Source organism: Poromitra crassiceps (genome assembly GCF_964638095.1).
Source record: "Poromitra crassiceps genome assembly, chromosome: 4".
Taxonomy (NCBI): Eukaryota; Metazoa; Chordata; class Actinopteri; order Beryciformes; family Melamphaidae; genus Poromitra; species Poromitra crassiceps.
Window position 1 is genome coordinate 38018678 of NC_139626.1, and position 26682 is coordinate 38045359.

Sequence of the window (26682 nt, forward strand, 5' to 3'; positions counted from 1 at the left end):
CTACAGCAACTTCAAGGTAATTTCATCAGTGTGATCCATCTGTTTTGATGCAATATGCATGTTGGGAAATGTTTGTTTCATGTCTTTGGATCTTTGGTATTGTTATTAGGCCTATATAGTGTTTAGATGGGACAGTATGTCATAAATCTAGAATGATGATAATTAGCTCTGATACAGTTTATTGACATTCAGAGTAGAGTCTGTATTACTCATGATTATTTTAATGATTATTTTATATGGAAACTTTTTTTTTTTGCATGCAAATATATGTCAAGTTGCATAATATATATATATATATATATATATATATATATATATATATATATATATATATATATATATATATATATATATATATATATATATATATATATATATATACATATAATGACATTTTATCAAACTATGCCATTGTGCTTTCTTGTATAAAATTTAAAGTATGATAATTGATCATTTAAAGTTAAATAGTCTTTGTTTTAAGAAAGAACATTGCAGTCACATCTCGCTTGGGATAATTGAACATTCAGCTGTTGTTTCATCATCTCCATTCATCGTTTTAGCGATGCAGTAGATGTAGATTCAGTGAGTACATCTGGGAGGCTGTGCACCCAGTTGTTTGTGCCAAATTGGACAACTCCAGTTAAATTCCTAACTGCTTGGCAGCCGTTTGAATGAGCTAAAGTCTCCAGACCATTTGTTAAATGTTAACATATGACTCCAGAACCAAGACCAAATTCCTTTGCACGACAACACTCACAGGAATGCAACCCTAATCAAATGGTTTTCTCAACATAAGAATGAGAGCTGGACCCAGTCAATCATAGTGTTTTCTTTACCATTATATAGCCTGTAAATGACATTGAGTTTGGTTGTTTCTGTCTTAAAAGATGAAGGTGTTTGAAATATATTTGCATGTGTGTGTGTGTGCCACTTCAAACACACCTCATCTTTACGCTGACGCTGGAGGGGAACACGGCTGCATGTGTGCCAAATTACACACACATGTTGTGATGGAGCTTGTACAGCACAACCATATCATGATTGACATACAGTTTAAACACAATTAGAGAGTGTTTGTTTGACACAAGAACATTCCTCTGTCCATTAGAGCATGTTGCCTTGTGTTTTTGAGATATCACAGTATTGTGTAGATTCCATAGTATCAAAAATTACACTCATAAATCCTGTATTATGCCTCTTTACCAACCATTTGTTAGGGCAAGTTATATACTTTTTTCCCTTTCCAGTTCCACTATTCACATAATTAGGCCCTTTGGCCTTGCTGGCTTGCGTTCTGTCTCTTTTCTTCATTGCTAAGCCGGCATACAATTATGATTCATGCATGTTGACTCACTCTTTGGTTTGCACTTATTATTTGGCTAAAGGCCTCATTCAGATGCCTGAATGTTCAACTTATCAGTTTAAATACTTGGACAGTTTATCAATGGGACTATTCTTCCTGTTTACAAATCTCTATGGAACCACTTCAAGTTTATAAAAGTCAATATCAGTGGTACCACATCCTTCCTATATCCATAACTTTTCACTCTCTTTTCTTCCCTTTCTCCAGGGCTTCTGACCTTGACAAACAGAGCTCAAGAGCACCATCTGTTGGTGGAGAAGAAAATGCATGAGTGAGAGTCGGAGTGAAACCTATACCTTTGTTGGATTATTTTGGCTTCATGTAATGCCTCCTATTCATCGCAGGATCTAAGACACCATTTTTTGTGTATCCTTATCAATATATGGACACATATCAAACTTCACAGTCCTACTGCCAAAGCATGACAAGAACAATGACTTTATAGCCACAGACTGCAAACAAAACACATCTAAAGCAAAGCCAGCCATGGAGGCTTCCAGCGCTGCTCATGCAGGGACTCCCGTCACCACCGCCATGCCCACCAGCTTCCCAGCTCCCTCCTCTCCCAGCTACCTGGAGTTCTTCTGGGAGTACCAGGACAATGCCGTCATCGTGGAGCATTACAACTACACAGGCAAGCTGAAGGGCGACCGCTACCGTGAGGGGCTGAAACCCGAGGGCATCGCCTTCCTAGTGGTGTGCCTCCTCATCGTCCTGGAGAATGCTGTGGTTCTCCTCACCATCTGGAGGAACAAGAAGTTCCACCTGCCCATGTATTACCTATTGGGAAACCTGACCCTGTCTGACCTGCTGGCTGGGATTACCTACATGGCCAACATCATCATGTCAGGACCTAATACTCTGAAACTGACACCGTTGCTATGGTTCTTCAGGGAAGGAGGGGTCTTCATCACTCTGGCCGCCTCTGTCATCAGCCTGCTGGCCATCGCCATCGAACGCCATGTTACCATGGTGACCATGAGGCCATACCACGGGGCGAAGCGAGGGCGGATGTGGGCACTGATTGGCGCAAGTTGGGCCCTGGCGGGGTTTTTGGGGGTCCTACCGATTCTGGGATGGAACTGCATCCGGAGACTGGACCAGTGTTCTACAGTCCTGCCGCTTTATGCCAAGAGCTACATCCTCTTCTGCGTGTCTGTGTTCAGCGCGGTGCTGTTAGCCATAGTGGTCCTTTATGTCCGCGTTTTCCGCATCGTCCGCGCCAACACACAGCGCCAGCGCCTGGGCCTGTCAGGCAGCGTGCGGAAGGGCTTAGCGAGGAAGTCGGAGAAGTACATCGCCCTCCTCAAGACAGTCACTATTGTCCTGGGCGTCTTCATCGCCTGTTGGCTGCCGCTCTTCCTCCTCCTCCTCTTGGATTTTTTCTGCCCTGCTCACAGCTGCCGCCTACTCTACAAGGCCGATTACTTCTTGGGAGTAGCCATGGTCAACTCCCTACTCAACCCCATCATCTATACTCTAACCAGCAAGGACATGAGGAGAGCCATTCTCAGGCTGCTGTGTCGCCCATGTCTGATGACCAGGGACGGCCAGGTGAAGAAGATGGGGATGCCGTTCCTGGAGTGCAGCTTCAGCAAAACAGAGGTGGCCTCCCAGAAGTTAGAGGGCGGCCTGGAGACCACCATCTCCTCTGGGAACGTCATCACCACCCCCTCTCCCATTAAGGCCCTCTACCCCAAACTCTTCAGGTCCTGAAGACTTTGTCGGACATGCTGTACAGTGGAGTCAGTGTGAGTGAATGAGTTCCCCACTAAACAGAGGAGGACAATAGATGCTGGCTGGCAGGCCGTCTGTATAGAAAGGAAGCAATCCTGGCATTCTCAAAACCCTGGAGTAGGCCTATAGCCAGAAACACAGAAGGTGTATGAAATGTTATAGAGCCACGCAATACAGCTACGGGTTATAAGAGCATCATGTTTAGACAAACATCTCGCTGCAACAAGTCAGGCGTGGTGCAGCTACAGCTATATAACCATTTCAAAGAGTTTCATTGTGGGAACGATTACAACGCATCGTGCCAGGAGGATGAGACTCAAATGTGAACAACTTTCTTATGCAGATATAAAACTCTCCCTTAACTAATTTGCACTGAAATAATGGAGCGAATGGAAAATCAGCCTTGGACATTTCCCCCCCCCCAGTTGGTCTCTACTTTGTGTCAAAGCTTAGAAGGACACTGTTAAAGCCAAAGACTGGACCAATGTAGCGTAACCCAAACTCACTGCGTTCTAATACGGTCGAGGAGTTGGGCTCTTCACTGTTTCCTATGAAAGTGCCAAGAGCACAACATGAACATGCAGCCTATAATGCATCTGTGGACATGTGGCTTTCGCTGGTTCGAAGACCCAAGGTGTTCCATACTTGATATGATATGATTGATATGATCAATATAAATATGATATATATGATATGATATGATATGATATGACATGTCATGATAGCCTGTTTTATACTAGCGCCACTACACATTGTATCTGTGTACATGAAGCAGGGAGAGTAGGAGGGATAAAGGTGGCAGTTGCTCTTTCTATGCACACAAACGCAGGAACTTTCACACGGTGCAGAATGCTGTGGTGTACGGAGACTCGTGCCAAATTGAACCCCCTCCATTTCCAAATGAGTCAGTATGTGGTTAGCTGAACTGATTTTCATGAAATGCCAATGGGGGGAACATTGGTGTAGGTGGTGTTTAGCCTGTGTGTGCATCAAAACCACTACAGTAACAACAAGAATGTAATCATATAATGTGACTGACTGACGAAGCGGTCCAAAAAGACACACAGTGTCCGTATTGTCACGACGTGCTGATTATTTTGTGTCAAGTAACTCTCTGCGACTGAATCAGCTGCACTTGTATCACGTCTTTGGGAGGAGACGTTTTAAGTCCAATGAAGTATCACTCCAAAGATTTATGTGTGAACTTCAAACAAGGTTGTTTAAATTATTAATCATCGTCGGGCTGCATCAAGACTTTTAAGGACAAGAACGTGCCTGTCTGTCCTTGAGTGGATTCAGGGCAAATACATCATACAAGTGCACTTCTTACGCCAACAGCTCCCTTCACCCTCCCTCGTGTATATTAGAAACTTTCCAGTTACAGTGCAAGGCGTCGGTTTCATCCTTTTTCTACTCATTATATTTGTCATTAATCTGTCATTTCAAAAGTAAGAATGTTTTCTGTACAGTCTGTCTGGGTCTCTTGATTGACAGAGGTGGTGTGCTATTTTGTACTGTAAATCATGTATATATCATGGATCTTTGTATTTTTGTATCTCTGAAGACTTTCATACAGTATCATCTGTATTGTAAATTATATGTATTTTGTATCCAGAAAAGGCTCGCTAACTTCACCTCTCACTTCATAAAAGCAATAAAATGCTTTCTGGAAAGATTCAAAAGATTCTGGTTTCATTTCATTGTGTGTGCGTGTGCGTGTGCGTGTGCGTGTGCGTGTGCGTGTGCGTGTGCGTGTGCATGTGCGTGCGTGTGCATGTGCGTGTGCGTGTGCGTGTGCGTGTGCGTGTGTGCGTGTGCGTGTGCGTGTGTGTGTGTGTGTGTGTGTGTGTGTGTGTGTGTGTGTGTGTGTGTGTGTGTGTGTGTGTGTACACGTGTGTGTGTACATGTGTAACTGCATAGCTTCTATTTCAGTATGTTGAAGGTAGGTGAGTGAAAGAACGGATCTTGAAGGGCATGCCACAGGAAGTCAGCTCCCTTGTCTCACATCTGGTAAGAGCATTGGCCTAGATACTGTAGCTGGTCTCTTCTACAAGATGTTTGCATGTCTCAGGCCCGGCCCACAGGCACTGCACAATGAGCCTTTTCTTCACTCCTCTCAATTCATCTTTCTCCCTTTTCTGTCAACCTGTGGAGATGACTGGTCATCACCAACCTGTGGAGATGACTGGTCATCACCACGCTTTGACCTGCTGCCGGAGCTGGTCATGCTTGAGATAGAGTAAGACTTCTGCAGAGACCCCCCCATGTAGAGCTGGCTTTAACATTGTTATTATCTTGTAGTTGAAGTTTGAATTGTAGACATGTGGTGAGGGAAAGTCTGTTCATTCAACTTTGTAAAAAAAAAAAAAAAAGCAGTTTCGACAGCCCTAAACACACTATAGACACTATAGTTTCACCTTGGGGCCCAGTCTCAGGGAAGCATGCTAGTATCTTCTGTTATTTTAGGTACTAACTTTAAGAAATACTGTCCTGTGTGGTGTGCTTACTATTGCAACAAATTCCAAGTCTGACATGTGAAATGAAGCCTTTATCGGCGTTGTTATTGCGAGACCACAAGCACTTAAGGAATGCCAACGCTTATGGGACCTCTTTCAACATTCAAGCATTAACAATCCATCTGAAACAAAACATAAGGACGCCATATGCACAGATTTTAGCATGTGCAAACAAAGTAGGCTACACACAGGAGCCTACCTATAGGGACATAATACAGTAATATCAGGTTTTCCCAGTTCTCAACTAGATTTGGCTATGCACATACACACTCTGCTTAAAAAGAAGCACCTCGTCCTGTGATGCAAAAGCTAGTGTTACCAGCAGGCAAACTCTGACAAAGCATAGTCTATATAAGATATAGTTGTTTAAATTTTGATTGAACCCCTGGTGACCCAAAGACATACCTACCGGTATCTACAATTTAAAAAACTGCACATTTAGACTGTGATACCTTTGATAGTATTTACAGATGTTTCTCCTGATGTTAACTCTGTAAACGTGGCTATATCCAGCACTGTGCCTGCAGTCAGACAGGCCAGCAGGTCAGGGAATCCTTTCTGTTTCTGCATCCTTACATTCATAAAACAACACCATTATTATTATTATTAATACTGTGACATGTCAGAGGTTCCACCTTCTGCATGCAGGCTGCATATTGTTGCTGCTGCACTGCAACTTCACCTACTCTGAGACTAAACCCTTCAACACAGTGAGGTGTGAAGCTTGTTTAGGAAAGTCCATTCGGTGCCAAGGGTAACCTCATCAAATTCTTCCGGGACTGCACAGAAACGGAGGGGAGAGTAATCACAGCTCAACTGGGGAATCACAGGTCCATTCACGGCTTCCCACATACTGTATGTCATATTATATTAAGGATTTGTCTTGAGTGTTGAAGCTTCATCATCAATTTCATTTACCCTGAGGAATTGAGGATTTATTTATTTATTTTTCTCAGCATGAGGTTTAAATTAACTTAATTTAATTTACCTTAATTCCTGGCTACAGGCTGTGCTTTTCAACAAAGCTGAAGTAGTGTGTATATTTATACAGTCATTGGCAGGTCATTTCCAAATGATTTGTCAACATTATGGGTTCAACATTCATTGCTGCCTGTCGCCATGACCTCTTTGTTGTCTCATAGTTGACTTTTAGTGCCACCTTGTGGCTGTAAAGGAGAATGCAGCATGGTGTATTGACCTGAATTACGTATTTTCTAGGAGGGGAAAAACTTATTGGTGTGTCAGCACCTGCCTAGAGCAAGCACTGGAGAGCAAGTAGACACTACAAAGCTGCTATTTAGCCGAATGTAGCAGCGATTCCTCCAGACAAAAAATGTAAAAAAAAAAATTATCCAGGAGGACACCCCAGCAAGCAAGGTGAGCTGCACACAAGAGATGCATTGGAATAATGAGAATAATGAGAATAATATATTATATTATTTATTTTCATGTCAATTGCGAATAATCATTGTTTGCAATAAATACACTATGGAAACAATCGTTTTTATATTTAGTAAGTCATTTATTGTTGGGATTTTAAAATGTGTAGTTGACTCGCAAGGTACACGGACCCACTCTGCTGCTGTTTAAATGATGTCACTTATTTTGCTTTATTTATTTTCCATGCCAACCTACTAAGATTTTGTTCTTTCTACGTACTGCAGCATGCTTCATAACTTGCTGTAAAGTAGCCCTGGTGTGCCCATTTCACACATTTGCGATGTTGGCCAGAATGATCTTATTTGTTTTTAACAGATTAATTTTGATTGACGTTAAAGCTACAGTTTTCGGGCACCTTGCCAAGAATTGGCCTTTCTTTTTCCTTTATTCGGGGGCTTCCTTCGCAATAAAAGCTCCCCTATTCCGCTGCCGTTACGTGTCAACGGGGGCAGGCCGTGTGTTGTGGAGGTGGAGTCTTATTGTGAAAGCGAGTGGAGGCCGGTACAATGCTTAGTCATGGTGAGTTACAGCTTTCCCCCCCTTCATATGATATGTGGCGCACAGCTCGGCAGACCGCGATGGAGGAATTGAACTAGACTACGTGAGTTTCTTTTTCTACATGTTTAAGGTATCAAGATTGATTTGCACGAACGGAGATTTTATCCATTTAAAAGCAAGGAATGTAGCGTATAGGAATATAGTTAACGTTAGATCTCGCTTTGGTAGCATTTTTGTGCGCGGATCGTCTCCCTCCAAGCCATTACGCTACTGTCTATTATTAGGAGCCTATTTTGCTGTCAGCTCTATTTCCGATTCGTTTAACTTGTTATGCCGTGGGTCTCCGGTGCTGGACGCGGATAAATTGAGCTCACTTTCGTCGTAAATCACAGACTTTGATCGGAATTGGTTCACTTATAACGCTACTGTCATTATTTCGGTGCATGCCACACCACCGCTCAATTATTTTCAGCAAAACAAGCGCAGAATTGATCAACGTTAAATAGTGATTTGATTCGAGGGGGAAACGGTCCTTTGTGTGAAACGTTAGAACCTAGACCATCTAATCATAGGTTTATATAAAGACTGGCTTCACTTCTGGGTCATGTTTTGGTACATCCAGTTCCACAATTCGCTCGCCGAAGAGTTCAGGATGAGTCACTGATGAAAGCTCGCTGCCAAAATGTCTATGAAACATGTTTAACGCTCATAGTTATTTATGCGTTTGGCTCGACTAGCTCTGCCGCGTTCGCCTGCTTTTCAGTCTCCAAAAAAGCCAGTGCGCTGCTGTCTGCTGCTAATATCCAATGCATGCAACAACGCCTCTTATTAGAACTGCAAGAAATGCATGAAAGTTTGGCTGGGTCGAGTTAACTTTGCTATTGTGCAATTCGTGCTGACTTGCATCGAAAGGATTGTAGGCTTGGTACAGTGGTTATCAAAAAAAGTGGGTCCATGCAGACCTTCCAATTGGTCCAATTAAGGAATAGTTCAATAGAACTATTATCACACTTTTCCAGACGTCACTTAGCACTGTGAGAGAGTAGGATGTCTGTTTTGTACATGGGTTGGGTCACTGTTGCTCCCACCCTGTGCGCTATACGCACACCGTTAATCCTGTATCAAACCATATCCAAGATCAGTCAGGGTCCCTTGCGACACATGCTATCAGATGTCAATGTCAGTTTGTGGTGTGAAACTTGGCATGATGGGAACCTCTGGGGGCTAGACTGCTCATCTGAAACTGAAAGCAAAGTATAGCACCTTCATGTCACGCCTAAAACACTATCGGGAACTAACGTTCTCACAGAGAAATGTGGCAGGGCAGACTTTTGAGCCAGAGACTCTACACACTCTGTCAGGTCTGTCTGTCAGGGAGCAGTTGCCGTCTGCATCTCCGAGGGCGAGAGTTGAGCAACATCACGTCCGCGTGAAAACTATTTGACTCCGAAACCTGACGGAGAAGAAGACGCGCGGCACTAAAGAGGAATCATCACAGTGTAGTTGGAATTACAGTAGGGCTTAAAAACCCTGGCTAGATATGACAAGTGCTATCAGGGTCTCTGTGTGTGTAAAGCGTTTACTCTCCGCAAGAAAGGTCCAGACAGACAGACAGACATCATCATGAATATTTAGTTTCACTTTACCTCAACTGATTAAAGACTAGGACACAATGACCTACTTTAGTACTGCTAGTGGAGAGTGGGAACCGGCAAGGCCATATAACCTGGCCAATGCACTGCGCTCTCTTATCGCCACTCCAGGTAATGATTAGGCCGCGTGTGTGTGTGTGTGTGTGTGTGTGTGTGTGTGTGTGTGTGTGTGTGTGTGTGCACAACTTAAGGTGCCAGTTGTTATATAACTCTGAGCATCCACAGCTGCTTTGTTGCTGAGTAACTCTGACTCTTCCACATCAGAGGCGATGAGACAGACGAGGGACTGTTCTCCGCTTGTCCTCGTTAAGGTCGAGTCATACTCTGGAAAGCGGTAGTCTGGGGGTACAGGAAAACCAATGTTTATGTTTATTAGTTTATTTGTCAGGGACATGTACAAAAAAACATTAAATGGCATGGCTTGGCTTGGCTGGCATGGCTTTTTTTTTTGGTGGGCAGTCCAATAAGTTGTTTTCGTGGTATGCGAGTGCTCTTTTCCCAGAGCTTAAGTCCACATACCGGTATTCCCCATTAGGAAGGGGAAAAAAACGTTCCAAGGAATTCTGTCTGCAGATTCTCATCTCGTTTTATCGTCTACCTCAGTGGATTTCTTGAAATATTCTAAATGCAAGTAGCCAGTGATGCCAAGCAAAAGGAGGAATATTAGACTAAGTTGTGGAGGCTGTCTTTAACTATGGTGTGTGTGTGTGTGTGTGTGTGTGTGTGTGTGTGTGTGTGTGTGTGTGTGTGTGTGTGTGTGTGTGTGTGTGTGTGTGTGTGTGTGTGTGTGTGTGTGTGTGTGTGTGTGTGTGTGTGTGTGTGTGTGTGTAAACACCATGTGTTACTATTGGTGAGTGGATGTCAATCAGAGAGCATGGTTGGTTTCGTTAGCCCTCTAATAAGCGCATTCCGTGAAACGGAGCATTCCCTCCGTTTCACCCCCCAGCTGGATTGGTCACATGACAGGTCACAGGTCAGGACCGGGCAGAAACACTCAAGTCACGCTGGCCGGCTAAATTCAGGCCTAATTTAAGTCACTCCGTCTTCTGTCATGATGCGTGTCGCTCCTCTGCTCTCTCCCTCCCTGCATTCCCATGTCTCCAACCTCCCCCCCCCCCCTTTTTGCACGGATAGTACAAAGCTCGTCGAATCGGTCCAGAGGTTTTCGGCCTGGATTTAACAAGTCTGTTAAACTTCTCTTCATAAGTTTTCTTATCTTATCTTATAGTTTACAAAAAAAGAAGTACTGTTGCTGAATGTGAGTCACGATGACCAAGAGCACGTTCACCATGACTCGGAGGAAACCTTGACCCCGCTGCACTGTACCAGGAAGAATAGGCCATGGGTGTGAACATCCATGTTCTAGAACACTGCCTCTCTTTGCTTAGATAAAGTTTTGCACAAGACGTTACCTCAGGGCTTATATACTACGTAGCCGAGTCACCTACATAATGTTGTTTCCTACATAATGTTGTTTCCTACATACGTTGTCATTTGAGACGTGCACGATAAAAGATCGCATTTTGTCAGCAGACGCATGAGAATGAATGAACGCATGTCACAGATATAGATCAACGGGGGCCGCAGTAGTATAACAACCGTGCATAAAGAAGAGTTGATTTGGCCGCGTGCAGGAGCAGCCCATAGATTATAGAAGTCATTTGAAAGAATGTCTTGACCACTGTATGTCAACACAAGTTCACTGTCTCCCCCCCCCCCCCCCCCCCTCTCTCTCTCTCTCTCTCTCTCCCTCTCTCTCCAGTTGTCAGCTGAGCCAACAGCTTCCCAGTAAACACAGTGGTGCAAACAGATTCCTTGGCGGGCCGACCTCGAGGAAGGCCTCTCCAGAGGAAGTCACTGAACACCCACTCATCCCCGAGAGCTCCGAGTTACGCTTAGGACACTTTTGGCACTCCACCTTCTTCTCTCCACCCACCCCCACCCCCCACCCCCCCCACAGAGTGGACGAGCCATCTGACTCTGCAGCCCTCAGCAGAAGTGGAGCCCTCTGAAGGCCAGCTTTAATTATGACCTGCGTTAAAATGTAGTAGTAAATCAGACGTGATCTTTTCTCTCCCTCCCCGGAGCGCACGCAATCAAAATGCAAGACTGACCTTACCTTTCCCCCCCAGGCTTCGATGTTGGCCTCCAGATCTAAGTCGCTGCGTTGAAAAGGGCCATCGAGAGATTTCTGACATGACACGTGAACCTGGAAAAAGGTGATCAGCGGTGACACAAAGGACAGATGTTGCAATAGAGGCCTGTTTGTTTAGACTGACCGGTGAATGCGGTGGCCACAGTGTCGACATTCCCTTCCTCAGAGAGAGCGAAAAAAGCGCCTGTGTTGCCAACACAAACAACTGAAGTAAAAACAACACCGGCACAGAGTTTCTTTCAGTCTCTTTCTTGTACCCTGACTGCCATAAAACCTGCCCCCGTCTTTGCCTTCCCCGCTTCTCTAAATTCTAGTAACAACAAAGGTAACTCTCGGACAGAGCCAGAGGAATCCAGAAGCAAACATATTATTGATGAAGTAAATCGTATTGGAGCCACGTTACAATACAAACAGCCATGACTGGCAGTTGGCATAGACATCTCTAGTAGTGCCTTAATGATCATGATGGCTGGACTCGAGGACTAAACAGAGCAAGGGAATCCTCGTCTCTACGTAAACTTGCACTTGGCCACACAAACCCAGGAGAGTATTCTCTTCTGGGAATCCCTCTGGAAGTTCCTCAGCTCCCGGCTCCTCCCTCTCATTTTGCCCACATGCCCTCCAGTGGAGCAAGGATGCCCCATAGCCCCGAGCGCTGTTCCTGAGTAGGTGGACGAGGAGGAGGAGAACGGGAAGGAGATGACAGATTCCATGACAGAATGCAAAGCGGTGGTGACGCCGTCCACGCGCAACGGCCACCGCGTCTTCAGCTACACGCTCGAGAGCCACACGGCGGCCGCCTTCGCCATCATGAACGAGCTGCGCCTGGAGCGGCAGCTGTGCGACGTGACGCTGCGCGTGCGCTACAACGACCTGGAGGCGGTGGACTTTGTGGCCCACAAGGTGGTGCTGGCCTCTTCCTCCCCGGTCTTCAGGGCCATGTTCACCAACGGCCTGAAGGAGTGCGGCATGGAGGTGGTGCCCATCGAAGGAATCCACCCCAGGGTGAGTCAGATGATGGCGCCGTTTCTTTTCTTTATAGACATTTCTCCTTCCTTTATCAGCGAGTCCATCCCACTTACATTAAACATGTTTTAGGGTCTCAGGGAATGGTACAGGTGTTCAGAGGTATGGTCGTGTTAAAGGTGCAAAGTATAGCAATTTCAAGCTCTGGCTTTTGTCTCCCCCTTCTGGCAGTGATCCGGTATCGGAAAAATGAGTTCCCAACCGTGCAACCGCGCAAAAACTGGAAATGGCAATAAAATACAACACGTCCATGTTGTTTCCCACATTACGACTTAAAAGCTCACGAACACACCGAAGTCTGAAGAACAACTTCCCAACTCAGGAAATACGACCAACCCGAGGAGCACGTGAATGCAGCATGCCACCGTAGCTTACTACTCGGTCGCTACTGTTTTGGCTGTAAAACAGTGGATACATTGCTTTGAGCGTTACACAACCCCTGCAAAATGACTCGTTTCACTATCAGAATTTGACACATTTGGTCTGCTAATATTTGGAAAGTCTAGATTTGAAGAGCCACACTTTTGAATTAATCTGACAGTTATATATTATGATGTTTAAAATGGTACATGTGGCACCTTAATTTACAATTACCAGTAAAGATGCATTTCATACAAGCTGCTCTTTTCAACATGAGATTCTACTCACGGCACTGTGGGGCTCCTACTTGGCTTGTTGGGGGAAGCTAAGCAGGGCTGCCCGACTCTGGTTAGTCCTTGGATGGGAGACCATGGTGCTGAGGACCTGTAGGAGGCGCTCTTCCCTCTGGTCTCATGAGTAATCTCCCCAATGCCCCCGGGCAGAGACAGGGACTCTGTCCTATGAGTGAGCACCGTCGGATGAGACGTTAAACCGAGGTCCAAGGCTCTCTGTGGTCATTAAAGTTCCCATCAGCATTCTTCTCAAGCGTAGGGGTGTCACCCCGGTGCTCTGGCTAAATTCGCACACAGGCCTTCCTTCAATCATGGCCACCTAATCACCCCTCGTTAGTTAATTGGCACATTCAATCCTCAACTCTCCACCGTGATAGCTGATGTGTGGTGAGCGCTCTGGCGCAAACTGCCTGCCGTGCATCACCCAAGTGGGTGCCTTGGGTGCCTTGAAAAGCGCTCTATAAATCCAATTAATTATTAATTACTCCTGGTAATGAAATTGGCGATGGCCAGTTTTACGTTATGGCTAATTACCTAGAGCAGTGTTTCCCAAACTATGGGTCGGGACCCAATTTGGGTCGCGGACCCGTGGGGGGGGGGTGGGTCGCCAACTGGTCATCGTGAAAAAGTTTGGGAACCCCTGAAATAGAGTAAACACTTGGAAATGGCTTCATCAAGCATGATAAAAAAACTTGGTTGAGAAGAGTCAGTTTGTCAGCACGATTGCTTTGAGTTTATGTTAAATGTTAATGATTCATTTCGACGTGTAAGCATGACTGGAAACACATTTGCATTAGAGGACGAGACTGGTATATGTGAACATCTCTGTGAATTTTTGTCCGGTAATTTTGAAATAATTTGTCCTTGGAAAGTGCTTGAAATCGATCATTACAAAAGAGTGGCAACCCTGGATATAGCAGCAACTGATGCTGTCGTGCAGACTCTTGACACCTCAGGTCGGTGCCCGAGCTTTGGCAGCTCTGTTCCTCATTTGTGAACCACCTTATGTGGAAATATATCTGAGCAGACAGTTAACTTTCTCTTGCCTTGACCCTGTCCCTCTATTCCACCCTCTTTTCCCTCTCCCCCATCTCTATCCATCCGCTACCCCCCTCCCCTCTCCATCCTACCCTCTCCTGCCCCTCTCTCTCCTGCCCCTCTCTCCCCCGGTCAGGTTATGGGCAGACTGATAGAGTTCGCCTACACAGCCAGCATCTCTGTGGGGGAGAAATGTGTGATCCACGTGATGAACGGCGCGGTCATGTACCAGATCGACAGCGTGGTCAAGGCCTGCTGTGACTTCCTGGTCGGCCAGCTCGACCCCAGCAACGCCATCGGCATCGCCAACTTCGCCGAGCAGATCGGCTGCACGGAGCTGCACCAGAAGGCCCGCGAGTACATCTACTTGAACTTCAGCCAGGTAAAGTACCGTAAATTTCGGACTATAAGCCGCGGCTTTTTACCCGTTTTTTGGCCCTGCGGCTTATATAACGGTGCGGCTTATCTATGGATTTTTTCGAAAACAAAACAAAAACAAAAACGGAATTCTCTCTTTTTTAGCACTCTTTCTAACTATAAATCCACTTCTGTTTTAATTTCCTCTCTTGCCCTCTTTTCACCACACCGCGGACACTGTGTGCACTGTAAAAAAAAACACAGGTGGTGTTGTGTTATGTTGTTTTGTTGAAATGTTAATAAATGGGAGCTTCCTCAAACAGCCATCTCTTTCCCGACAATCCCCTCTGTGCATGAACCCTTACATATGGTAATTAAACATTAAAACACAATAAAAAAAAAACATCAAAACACCTGCGGCTTATAGTCCGGTGCGGCTTATATATGTAACAAACAGGCAATTTTGCTGCTGCGGCTTATACTCCGGTGCGGCTTATAGTGCGGAAATTACGGTAGTTGCAATGTTAATTAAGGTGGTATTTAGAGGGCAAGAGAACTACATGAAGCTTAGCCAGGGGTCTGTTGTGTTGTGCAGAGAGGTGCTTACAGGGTTCCAATGGGTCCTTGAAAATTTGTGAATTTGAAAATAAAATAAAAATCAAGGCATTAAAAGTTGTTGAAAATGCTTGAATTTAGGGTTTTTCCTGCATAGATAATTACGATGCGGACGCCTCTGTCAAAATTTGCTCCGCCTCCAGGCAGGTTGGGAATTGCTATAGACCAGAACTGCGTCGTGTCTTCAAGCGTCCAGCTCCAAGGCCGCGCCCCTTTTTAGGGGAAACCCACCATAGTAAACGACGATACAAGAAGCCGAAACCACTTCAAACAAACTATTTAAAACGGTTTAATTTGATAGAGATATGCCGAAGAGTTGCTGTGTTGTTATAGTTTCACTAACAAAAAAAAAAAAAACTGGTCTGCGATAGGGTAGGCGTGACACCGTCAATGTGGACGATGCATGTAACCTGGTGGAAACTGGATACAGCGTTCATATAAGGCAAGTACCTCGTGTCGATGTATCTTGCCGAGTTGCCGGCCGAGTTGAAATATATTGTCATGTCATGGTGTCTTTGGGTCATTTATAAAGGAAATTAATTCTGTTCTTTTTCTATAGATGTTTTGGGTACTGCTATTTTACATTGAAGTCAACGCGAGTGGCTTGTGTTATCCCCTAAAAAGGGGCGCGGCCTTCAAGTTTTGCAAATTACCCGGATGTGCTGGTCTGGTCTATGAGGCCATGGCCACCATTGCCCCTCCCTCCGGCCATGATGCCCTGAGATCCCTAAGGCCACCTTGGCAGTGCCCTGCTACCAGCCTGCTACTGTCAGGTGCTTAAAAGCATCAGTGGTCTCAGGTTAATGTAGCCTGCCCTATGCAAAGGATGTGTCATTGGCTCATTTGAACACATATTTCAGAAAAATCGCTCTTGGCAAAGCCACATAGGCCTGGCATGTGGCCTTGTGCCCTAAAGAAATAATGCGACACCGAAGGCCAAATGGCCTTGCCCCTAAAACGATGAAATTTCCACCCTGCCTCCAGGCTCTCGACGACTGAAAACGAAATCATAACAGGCGTTGCGGTCGGGGGATTTCTCTCATTTGCGGTTGCATGGTGGCGGCGTGGCGTGTCGTGATCAGTACAAGGCGGAAAAGCTGCTGCCAAAACTGGCAAAGAGGAAGAAAAAGTCAAGTGTGCAGCTCGGCACTCAGCAGCAGATGACGGTGTGGTCACTGCAGTGGTCAGCACTCAGCAGCAGATGACGGTGTGGTCACTAGGCCTGTGAATCTTCACTGGCCTCACGATTTGATTCGATTCCACGATGCATCTCCTCGATACAGCTCCAACAGTATTGCAGCTCCAAGTATCAAATCCTCAATTTTCAGTACTATTACTGCACATGGCTACTTTTTCATCAATTAATACAAGCAGTCAGATAAATATCAAGTCCCTTTTTTACTTTAAAGTGCTTTAAAATCTGAATGTCAACAGAAATTTAAACCTAAACGATTCAACTATTAATCTGTCAACGATTCGATTCGATTATACGATTCATTTTGACACCCCTAGTGGTCACTGCGGTGGTCAGCACTCAGCATGACTGTGTGGTCACTGCGGTGGTCACTGGTCAGCAGCAGATGACTGTGTTAACCGAGATGGTGAGCTTCTACTACTTCTACTTCTACTAGTTTTCATTATAACAATTCTCAGTGTTGTAACAGTAATTCACCTTGATCCATGTCTCAAACGATGCCGTGTTGGGTACTTGAATTTGGTGAATTGGGCTTGGAAGTCCTCGAATGTTATGTTGAAAAAGGTGGGAACCCTGTACTTATTCTAGCCACATAATTGTTCATGGATGAATGGATGGTTTTGTTCATGCCGTTCATTGACTTCCCCTACTGCCATATACAGGAGTTGAGTCAGCCCTGGTTTTGTCTAGTCTGAAACTACACATTGGTTTCACCGACTGTACTTTCAGAACAATGCCATGCTTATTTCAAAAGCTTAGCGTTAGCGGATTGAGTACAGGTTATCTAATCTCAAACCGATCGGGATGAACCCATCTTATCTTCGCTGTTAAGGCAGCTGCACATTCTATAGATACGTTCGTCTGTGCTGTGCCAGCTCATAACCGACAAAAGCAGAACTTGCCAGTTTTCAGTCATTCTTGTGCCAAGGCACTTGTCTAGAGGGTGTTGCGGTGTAAGAAAATACAGTTTCACTTGTTCCATTGTGGTTTCTGTAGGCCGACTCTTCTGCCTCAGACCTGCAAACATCTGCCCTGTGCCTGTGTGTGGCGCTAATCAAGTATTTGAATTTGAATTGAAGCCAGGTACAACGAAATTAGGTTGCCACAACCGTACTTGATGCAATAAAAAATGACATTAAATGGATAATGTTGGCTATGAGTCATGCTATTGGTAGTATGTGGGTTAGCATCTTAGGGGTTTACTTGTGCTCGACGCATGCAAATGAATTGGAAGTCTCAGGCATGTGGCACAGTAAAGATAAGGTTGGGGGGTCAAAGTACGAGTGAGGTGACGAGTGAATCACATCAGTTCTTCTCGCCATGGATCTGTAGGAGAAACGTATAGAAATAGAAACGTCACTGACACAGTCAGGTCTTCATGGTTTACTCATGATGATGAAATTCATTCTCACGAGTAAAATGTCCTGGAACGAATGAATTATGCTCTTCCAGTATTATACGCTTTTATTGAAAGAGTTAAGCTGAATGCTGCAAAAGCAAATTAATTTCATATTGATCATAAATAACAGAATATTTAGATTTGCTGTGTAGAACTCTTAGCTACTTTCATGGCAGGACGCCAGTTCGTCTGGGTAGTCCGTCTGGGTCCCACAGTGTAAATGAGCCTTCTCTTGTTACTGTATTGTCTTCAGAATAGTCTTGAAATTTGACCTGAATCACACCAAGGCCTGACTTCTTTTTTGCAAGGGTTTGTCTAAACAAAGTCTCCTCCTGATGTAGCTGTTCTTTGCACAGTGCAGCCAAGGGCATCACAAGCCGAATTCAGGTCAGTCATGAACGCTTAGTGAGATGATGCGCTTCGTCAGATGGCCTCTAGAGGGAGCGCCGTTGGTTTGCACACGATCTGGGCATGTTGTTGATCAGATGTAACCACGGTTACTTCTGTGACTTTCTAGAGATTTACCAAATGTTTGTTGTTTTAATGACTTGTAGACATTTGCTTTGATTCTTTATATAATTGAAAAGGCAGCGCAACAAATGTCTTCTACAAAACTCTCCTAAAAGTTTCCATTCCCCCTCCCAGGTGGCGACCCAGGAGGAGTTTTTCAACCTGTCACACTGCCAGCTGGTGACCCTCATCAGCCGCGATGAGCTCAACGTGCGCTGCGAGTCGGAGGTCTTCCAGGCGTGCGTGGACTGGGTGCGCTACGACCGCGAGAACCGCCGGCCCTACGTCCAGGCCTTACTGCAGGCTGTCCGCTGCCATTCCCTCACCCCCAACTTCCTGCAGGCTCAGCTCCAGTCTCTGGAGTGGGACCCCCAGTGTAAAGACTACCTGGCCCAGATCTTCCAGGACCTCACCCTCCACAAGCCCACCAAGCTCAACTCCTGCCGAACCCCCAAGGTGCCGCAGCTCATCTACACGGCGGGGGGTTATTTCCGTCAGTCGCTCAGCTACCTGGAGGCGTATAACCCCTGCACCGGAGCCTGGCTGAGGCTAGCCGACCTGCAGGTGCCCCGGAGTGGCCTGGCCGCCGTCGTGATCAGTGGACTTTTCTACGCAGTTGGGGGGAGGAACAACGCTCCTGACGGCAACATGGACTCAAACACCTTGGACTGCTACAATCCCATGAACAACTGCTGGCTGCCCTGCGCACCGATGAGCGTGCCAAGGAACCGCATCGGCATCGGCGTCATCGACGGCATGGTCTACGCAGTGGGCGGGTCACACGGGTGTATTCATCACAACAGTGTGGAAAGGTGAGTGAATCGGCAGTGGTTACACAAGTTAACTTTCAGTGTGTTGCACGTGGAATTTGGTTTGTCCTAGGTTGTTCTTGAAGTCCAATAAACTGGGATCAACTGAATATTTAAATCAATTCTAATATGTATTGGTGGTTTGGCTTGGATCAGTGGTTCTCAAACTTTTTTGGATTCAGTACCCCCTTCTCTGATTTCTGAATCTAAAGCCCAATCCCAATTCTACCCCTTAGCCCTTCCCCTTAGCCCTTCCCCTTAGTTTTGCGCATTCATGTGAGGGGAAGGGGTATTCCAATCCTCCTGTGGATCGAGGGTGAGGGCCAAGGGCTAGGGCTGAATAGCCCTCAAAACGAAGATTTTCCCGGACCTTACTTGCTACCAAGGGGTAGATGGATTTTTCCCAGAATTCAGTGCAAATACCAGCAAATAACATTTCGACTGTCACATTTGTGTTATATTCCGTGTTGTATTGCTATATATAATGCAACCGGGTGCACTTAAAAGTTTTTTTGAATCGCTAATTTGTCATCTGCCGTCGTGCATTATTACCCTAAGATCTCAGAACGTTACCATTTTACAATTTTCGAGCCGACATTGTAACATAGCAATGTTGGTCCAAAACGTTGCTATTTTACAATTTTCTGTGAGACTGTGTTGCGTTTATAGCGTGACGGTCCGCATGTGTTAGTCCTTCATTTACCATCGATATATTACGTTTTGTGTTGCTAATGCAACCGGGTGCACAAGTTAAAAGGGACATCACGATGTTTGCAGACGGCATTTTGGAGGTTTGTGTTGTCGCTTCTGCTGACGTAGCAGTCAGCTAGCGACAACGTTTGATGACGCAGCGGTAATCGAGTGCTGTCCCATTTTAGGGGTTTAGCTTCAACCCTAGCCCTTGGCACTCTGTTTTGAGGGGCAAGGGCTAGGGGTGAGGGGTAAGGGGTAGGCGTTTACCCAGCTAGATTTTGCTTAGAAAACGGCAAGAGAAAACTATAGCATATGATGCAATGAATACATTTTAACCCACCTTTTTGAAGAATATAACATTATAAAACTTTTCATTTCTTTTCATGAATTGTTCATAATTTTTCCCCATTTTCCCCTTTCTCTGAAATACCCCCTGTAGTACATCCACGTACCCCTAGCGGTACATGTACAGTACATCAGTTTGGGAACCACTGGCTTGGATGATCAATTGGATAATAAACAAGCAAGCAATGGGGATATGTGACTTAAGTAATAAAGCTTATGCTCTGGTCTGTTTATTGTATTTGGGCAGTAAGTGCCCGGAGTGCAGGGATCAGGTCATTTCCTCTACTGATCTCCCCTGGAAATTAATTTGTGTTGCGAAACATTTAGTTCCACTTCCTTAAATATATTTTTACATTTAGAGTAATTGGTCACGTCCGGCTCCAGAAAACACATGCTAACACTGTTCCTTCCGCAAATCACAAAGAATTGAAGCTGTTATATGCAACTTTTTATCTTCTAAGAAAAAAAACTTGAGTAAAGAGTAATAACAAACAATTCCATTGGGGGAGAAAAATGCTGATTTCTTTTTAACACCCAGGTTATTCGCAATTCATCATCTTAAAAGTGCAATTTGGTTTGCTCGGCTGCTTGTCGACAGTTATTGGGCTAGACAGTGATTTTAGTGGACAATAAAACGGGCTGTAGGAAGCTTTAAACGCCCAGCCCATCAACTTGTCCCACCAACAAGTGTTGAATGTGTTTGTGCTGATCCACAGGCACAAAGAGGCACCGCTGACAAATGACAAACGTTAACCACAAACAAAATTGTGTGCGGAAAGAGCAAAATGCTTAACCTGTCAAATTGTCTGTGACACAGTGTATTACATTTATAGTCTATTCCTCTATTGAGAATCCAGTGCCTAAAAGTCACACAAGCAGTGTGTTTTTACATCAGTCGATGGTTGTACTCCTCCTGTGACGCAGGCAGGGGGCGATGACAAATGACAAATATTAACCGGGCAAACAAAGCTGTCTGTAGAAAGGGCAGCCCTGTCAGAATGTCAGCCGAATATTTCAGACTAAAAATGGACTGTGGGCTCTAATGGCTTGGTGCCCGTCTGTCCTCCGCAGGTATGATCCAGAGAGGGACCAGTGGCATTTGGTAGCGCCCATGCTGACGCGGCGGATCGGCGTGGGGGTGGCCGTCATCAACCGGCTGCTGTACGCCGTGGGCGGGTTCGACGGCATCCACCGGCTCAGCTCCTCCGAGTGCTACAACCCCGAGAGAGACGAGTGGAGGACCATGGCCGCCATGAACACCGTCCGCTCTGGAGCAGGTGAGCTTCTCCAGAAGAGTCAAGTCAACTTTACAGGAATGAAGAGAAGAGATACAGCCTTATTTTTCATATAGACAGCCACACTTTTCTTCTTCTTCTTCTTTCTTTCTTTACAATAATACAATGGGGCTTTGGAGGTCATGAAATTTAGACCATAAATTGCCGTATGAAACTCCAATTCAAGCATGCATTTGTCACATGCAAAGGTGCAATGTACAGTAAGCAGTGAAATCGGGGTTGGAATCAATTACTTCAGATACTTGCTTCTGACCCCATCCATCCTCCTCCAGGTGTGTGCGCACTGGGGAACCGCATCTACGTGATGGGCGGCTACGACGGCACCAACCAGCTGAACACGGTGGAACGCTACGACGTGGAGACAGATACCTGGAGCTTTGCTGCCTCCATGAGGCACCGACGCAGCGCCCTGGGAGTCACCACACACCACGGACGCATCTATGTGCTGGGTGAGTAGCAGCTGGCACTGTATATGTGCTGGGTGAGTAGTAGCTGGCACTGTATATGTGCTGGGTGAGTAGTAGCTGGCACTGTATATGTGCTGGGTGAGTAGTAGCTGGCACTGTATAAGTGCTGGGTGAGTAGCAGCTGGCACTGTATATGTGCTGGGTGAGTAGCAGCTGGCACTGTATATGGGCTGGGTGAGTAGTAGCTGGCACTGTATATGTATATGTGCTGGGTGAGTAGCTGGTACTGTATATGTGCTGGGTGAGTAGCTGGCACTGTATTATGCAAAACAAACCTCAGAAGACATTGTTTGCTACAAGTTGTTTGGTTGATGCATGGAGCTACTAGGCCGACAAAACATAAAGAAACGGAGGATTATACACTTGTAGGCTCACACACTGACACGGTGATAAGACATCCCACTCCAGTTGTTGTCAGCTGATCTAACACCTGTCTATATACAGTATTTACACAGTTAACAGCCCTTTCTATGATTAAACCTGCACCTGTTGTCGTTTCCCTCAGAGTAAACGGCTATTTTATACAATGTTTCTAAGAACTTTTCCAGGAATGACAAAGTGAAATGGGCTTAATGTATTAATAAACACCTGTCTATTCAGTATTCACACATTATGCAGGAAAAAGTAGTGTAATAAAATCTCCTATGTGGATCCATTACATGGGGGTTGCTATCTGGTTACATAGTGGGATTTATCTGTTAACATCACCTTTCTTATTAATTAAATTACAAACCAGTATTTATCTGTAATAATATTCCATTATTTATTTGGAGGTCATTACAGAATTGAAGCACCCTATGATTGAACAAACACTTGCCAAACACTTCCAAATACAGCTGCAACCGACTGTTTCTGGAAGTAAATTTAACATTCATTTTCCCATAGCGAATTTGATTATTAGCTACAATATTGCCTAGGTGTCAGGTAGATTTACCGTGAAACAACTTTACATGCTCCTGCAGAAGCTGTCAGCCATTCTGATTCCAACTTCTCTGTTAAGGAATTGTGTTCCCTGTGAAATACTACACTACCCACAAGCTTCAGTGAGTTCCCACCAAGAGAGACAGTTGGTAGGATGAACAGAGTGAAGTAATGTTATCGCTGATTGAAGCCACTCAGAGAGAGAGAGAGAGAGAGAAGTTTTTCAGGAGTGACCTCATCACATTCACACACACATTCATACCTGGAAGCTGACCAGCGTCAGGAGGAAGCTTCTATTGTTCAAAGAGTCAACTGGTTGGTTTGGTTCAAAAGATTACAACTCTACAGTTAGGTCCATATAGAGACGCTTTTCACTGAATTGTCAGTCCTGTCCTAGGAGTCCTGACAGTCCTGCCCTATTGTATTAGCAAACGCTGCAACAGGAAGTGAGCTGGGGTTCAATTTAGAATGTTTATGTTGTCAAGTTAAAACCGTTTCATATATTTGGACATTGGACACAATCGTCATCATTTTGGGCGTCCCTTGTATTTATTGATGATGTGACTGCTGACAACAGCAGCAGGATGAATTCTGAAGTGTTTCGGGCAATATGATCTGCTCATATTCAGCCAAATGCTTCAGAACTCATTGGACGATTGGATGATTAGTTAGTTTGTGTCCAATTACTTTTGGTCCCTTAAAATGTAATTTTGGTCCCTTAAAATGTAATGTAATTTCTAGAGAGAAAACGAATGGGAAGTTTACTTCCAGATTGAACCCAGGCCATTGGAAAAGGGAACAGACACGTTTCAGCTCTATAATCAGCCTTCACCATTAATAAGAAAATAAACCAACATAGACTAAAAACATCTCGTCGTATGTTGACAGGAGGTTACGATGGCAACACTTTCCTGGACAGCGTGGAGTGTTACGAGCCAGAGACGGACACGTGGTCGGAGGTGACGCGCATGACGTCGGGGCGGAGCGGTGTGGGCGTGGCCGTCACCATGGAGCCCTGCCAGAAAGACCTGTCTCCGTGTCAGAAGGAGAGGGAGAGCGGCGGCGCGGCCTCACCCGCCTCCCACTCCTCCACCTCCAGCTTCGGCTCGCACCACAACGCACCACCACGCCACAACGAGCCCTTCGGCAAGGGCACCTGAGACCTGGACACCCCCCCCCACCCCCCATCCCTCCGCTCTGAGCTCTCTCTCTTCTGTCTTCCATTAAGAAAAGGCTCCTCCCAGTTGAGAAGAAGCAGAGGTGTCCAGAAACATCTAAAGCTGCCTCTTTGATTCTTCGGCTGGTACTTGATTTGAGTGAGGAGTTTAAAAAAAGCAAATCCCTAACACTTTATTTGGATAGTCAAATGTTGATACTCTAGGTCAGGTGACGAAAAGTAAATGTTCAACAGAGTCACTTGCCTATTTGTTGCATCTCTGCAGACTATGTAGCTCTGAACACTGAACCCATTTCTAACCCGAACCCACAGATTAACCCTGACCCAGACATTGAATATCTATGAACTACTTTTCAGTAGATTTTTTTTTTTTAGCAACTCATCATTGCCATATGATGGTAAGTTGAGTATCAGGACTCTCCAAATAAAATGTGACCACAAAAATCTTTCAGCTCAGTTTCCAAGGTCTGTACTTTGAGTTGTGATCGGTCAAAATCCGACAGACCTCCTGATCAGTCCACCTTCTGGCATTTTGAAGTCCCCGATCGGACCAACATCTCCCAGGTGTAACCCACGGGAGAGAAGGGCTGTAGATTGAAAATGGCCGTTTCTTGGCCTAGGGCTGCTCAAAGAGTAGCCCTGGGGCTCTTTTTCTACTTCAAGACCAGCCTGTGCAGAACAGCTAAATCTATGCGGGGAGACACATTTCAGATAGATCCATTGTTTAAAAAAAAAAAAAGTGCAAAATACAAGAAGAAAAAGTCGCATTTGTCAGTTTAAGGCAGTAGAGTTCAAAGTGCCATTACCACGCCAGTAACGTTAGGCGTTAACTGTTGTCCGTCTATTCTCTCGAGGTGCTTGAGTCGGAAAGGCACAAATTGAGGCACAGGGTGGTGTAGTCGTATGGCGAAGTTGACCCAGACAGCCACAAAAATTAAGCTTCGACTTCAAGACAATGTCTAATTCAGATATACTGGTGAGCGTGAGCGTTGCCTCTGGTGAGTCGGAGCGGGTTCTGATGGATCGCTGTATGTGGAGTGCCAAGAGAACGGAGGGACAGGTTTTTACTATGTTTTAGAGGAAAGGGAATACTGTAGCATTTAGAAACTTATGATTCAAGACATCTCACTGAATGTTTTTTTTTTACACTAATCACTGAAATCGCTCAGAACCTCCCCTACAGTCGACATTTGGTTTCCACGTCCGCCAGACCTCAAAAACACAAGTGACCATATTTGTGCATTAGTGTTCAAATATTGTAATGAAAGAAACAAAATTGCTTAAAGAAATGTATTTGTAACAGCAATTTAAGCTACAAAGGTTTTTTAAGTGATGTTTTGTACATTGATATTCTAAGAAGTCTTGTACAGAATTTAAGAGCTCAGTTTTTTATTTATTTGTTCTGGTCCTCTTGTTTTCTTGTTCCTCTAAACTGACATCGACTTTGTATTGAATTTGACTGGTGTTGTGTTTCTGACTAACTAGCATGCATTGTAACTGAATAGGAATGCCTGTGAATGCTAATTTCGAATGTTTGTAAAAAAAGAAAACAAAAAAATCAGTTTGAAAGGGACGACTTTTCCTGTCCGTCAGTAGTTGGAATGGAAGTTAGAATATTTAAGTTCTGCTTTGTAAATTTTTTTCAGCAAACGATACCCTGTACAAAATACATTGTAAAGTAAAAGTATATGTTTATTGTACCACCGTGGTCTTGATTTCACTTTGTCAGCAGAATTTTCATTCAATGTAGACGGCCTTAAATAATAATAATTTTAGATAAACCTGTAATCGTATTAACCCCATGAACCTGGAGATAATATCCACACACACTACCTCTGTAATCACTCCTCCTTCTCTCACACACCCTCTCTCACTCTATGGTTCACTACATTACACTCGGGGGACCCGCAAACACACCCAGATGCACACATGCATTATGGCTGACATCCTTCTTATGATGTGACCAGGGGGGCCCCCTAAAGGGCCAAGAGATGGAGATGACACCATACTGCTGTGCCCTCCACACATGTATATGAGCACACACACACACACACACACACACTCAAAAACGCCTATTCATATGAAACGGGAGTACATCTGCTTTGTTATTAATGGATCTGGCTAAAAGGGTTCATGTATTTTAGTATGAAGCATCTACTGAAACGTAGTAGTGTGCACGTTTTCGGGGCGACATTGGCCACTAGATGGTGTCAAATCCCTCTTTAAATTGAACACAGCCTTTGTGTCAATTCTAATAATACAAATATAACAAATAGCCTACAATATTACCATTTGAGATGCTACCAGACTAACTTTATTTGGATGCTTTTGCCATAGTCTTACACATATCTCCAACCAGACCAAGCAAGTCTTAAAAACGTCTTATTAATATAATGGGCCACCCATGATAGTTGACACATCTCATTTCCTAGCCGCAAAACGCGACTATTTCACTCGAGTACCTCTCCCATCATAGTCGCGCTCGCCCGACCCCTTTATCGAGGGAAAGTTGCACATTTAGCGATCTACAAGCTTCAAACATGCACCAATCACTAATATAAACTACGCACCTTGTTGCCACGGATGTTGTCGAGCAGGCCGCGCTGAGGCCGCGCTTTGTTAACTCGTATTTTAAGAAAGTTTGGGTTATTTGTGTGTCCGGAAACATTATTTTCCCTTCTCCAACGACTCTTCTTCTTTTTTGCTGCTCACCGGTTCAACTGCTCAACTGCGCCACCGCATCATGGGGTATTACATCATGTGTCAAGTATGGGGTTTGCCCTGTGTCGTTCTGTCAGTCACAGGTTTCTGGTGCGGTGGC

The 26682-nt window shown here is 45.0% G+C and overlaps 2 protein-coding genes across 2 annotated transcripts in view; both read left to right on the forward strand.

The window, feature by feature from the left end:
* s1pr5b (sphingosine-1-phosphate receptor 5b) overlaps positions 1-4737 on the forward strand; it is a 4823-nt gene extending 86 nt beyond the window's left edge. The window contains exons 1-2 of the mRNA XM_083636217.1: positions 1-16; positions 1571-4737. The exon at positions 1-16 is cut by the window's left edge and continues 86 nt beyond it. Of these exons, the coding sequence (XP_083492343.1) occupies positions 1850-3079 (1230 nt within the window). The 5' untranslated portion in view covers positions 1-16; positions 1571-1849 and the 3' untranslated portion in view covers positions 3080-4737. The remainder of the gene's footprint in view (positions 17-1570) is intronic.
* A 2875-nt stretch (positions 4738-7612) lies between these two features.
* On the forward strand, positions 7613-25540 carry keap1b (kelch-like ECH-associated protein 1b). Its single transcript, XM_083634897.1, has 7 exons — positions 7613-7657; positions 10969-12366; positions 14215-14460; positions 18290-18966; positions 21073-21278; positions 21569-21745; positions 23573-25540. Exons 2-7 carry the CDS (start codon positions 12061-12063, stop codon positions 23842-23844), a joined length of 1884 nt encoding a protein of 627 aa, XP_083491023.1. The 5' UTR covers positions 7613-7657; positions 10969-12060; the 3' UTR covers positions 23845-25540.
* The last annotated feature ends 1142 nt before the right edge of the window (positions 25541-26682 follow it).

Excerpts from the sequence above, each read along its gene's own strand:
- keap1b (XM_083634897.1), top strand. The coding sequence starts at position 12,061 with ATGACAGATTCCATGACAGAATGCAAAGCGGTGGTGACGCCGTCCACG. Across the intron at positions 12,367-14,214 it reads TCGAAGGAATCCACCCCAGG|GTTATGGGCAGACTGATAGA; the intron begins GTGAGTCAGATG and ends TCCCCCGGTCAG. Across the intron at positions 14,461-18,289 it reads TCTACTTGAACTTCAGCCAG|GTGGCGACCCAGGAGGAGTT; the intron begins GTAAAGTACCGT and ends TCCCCCTCCCAG.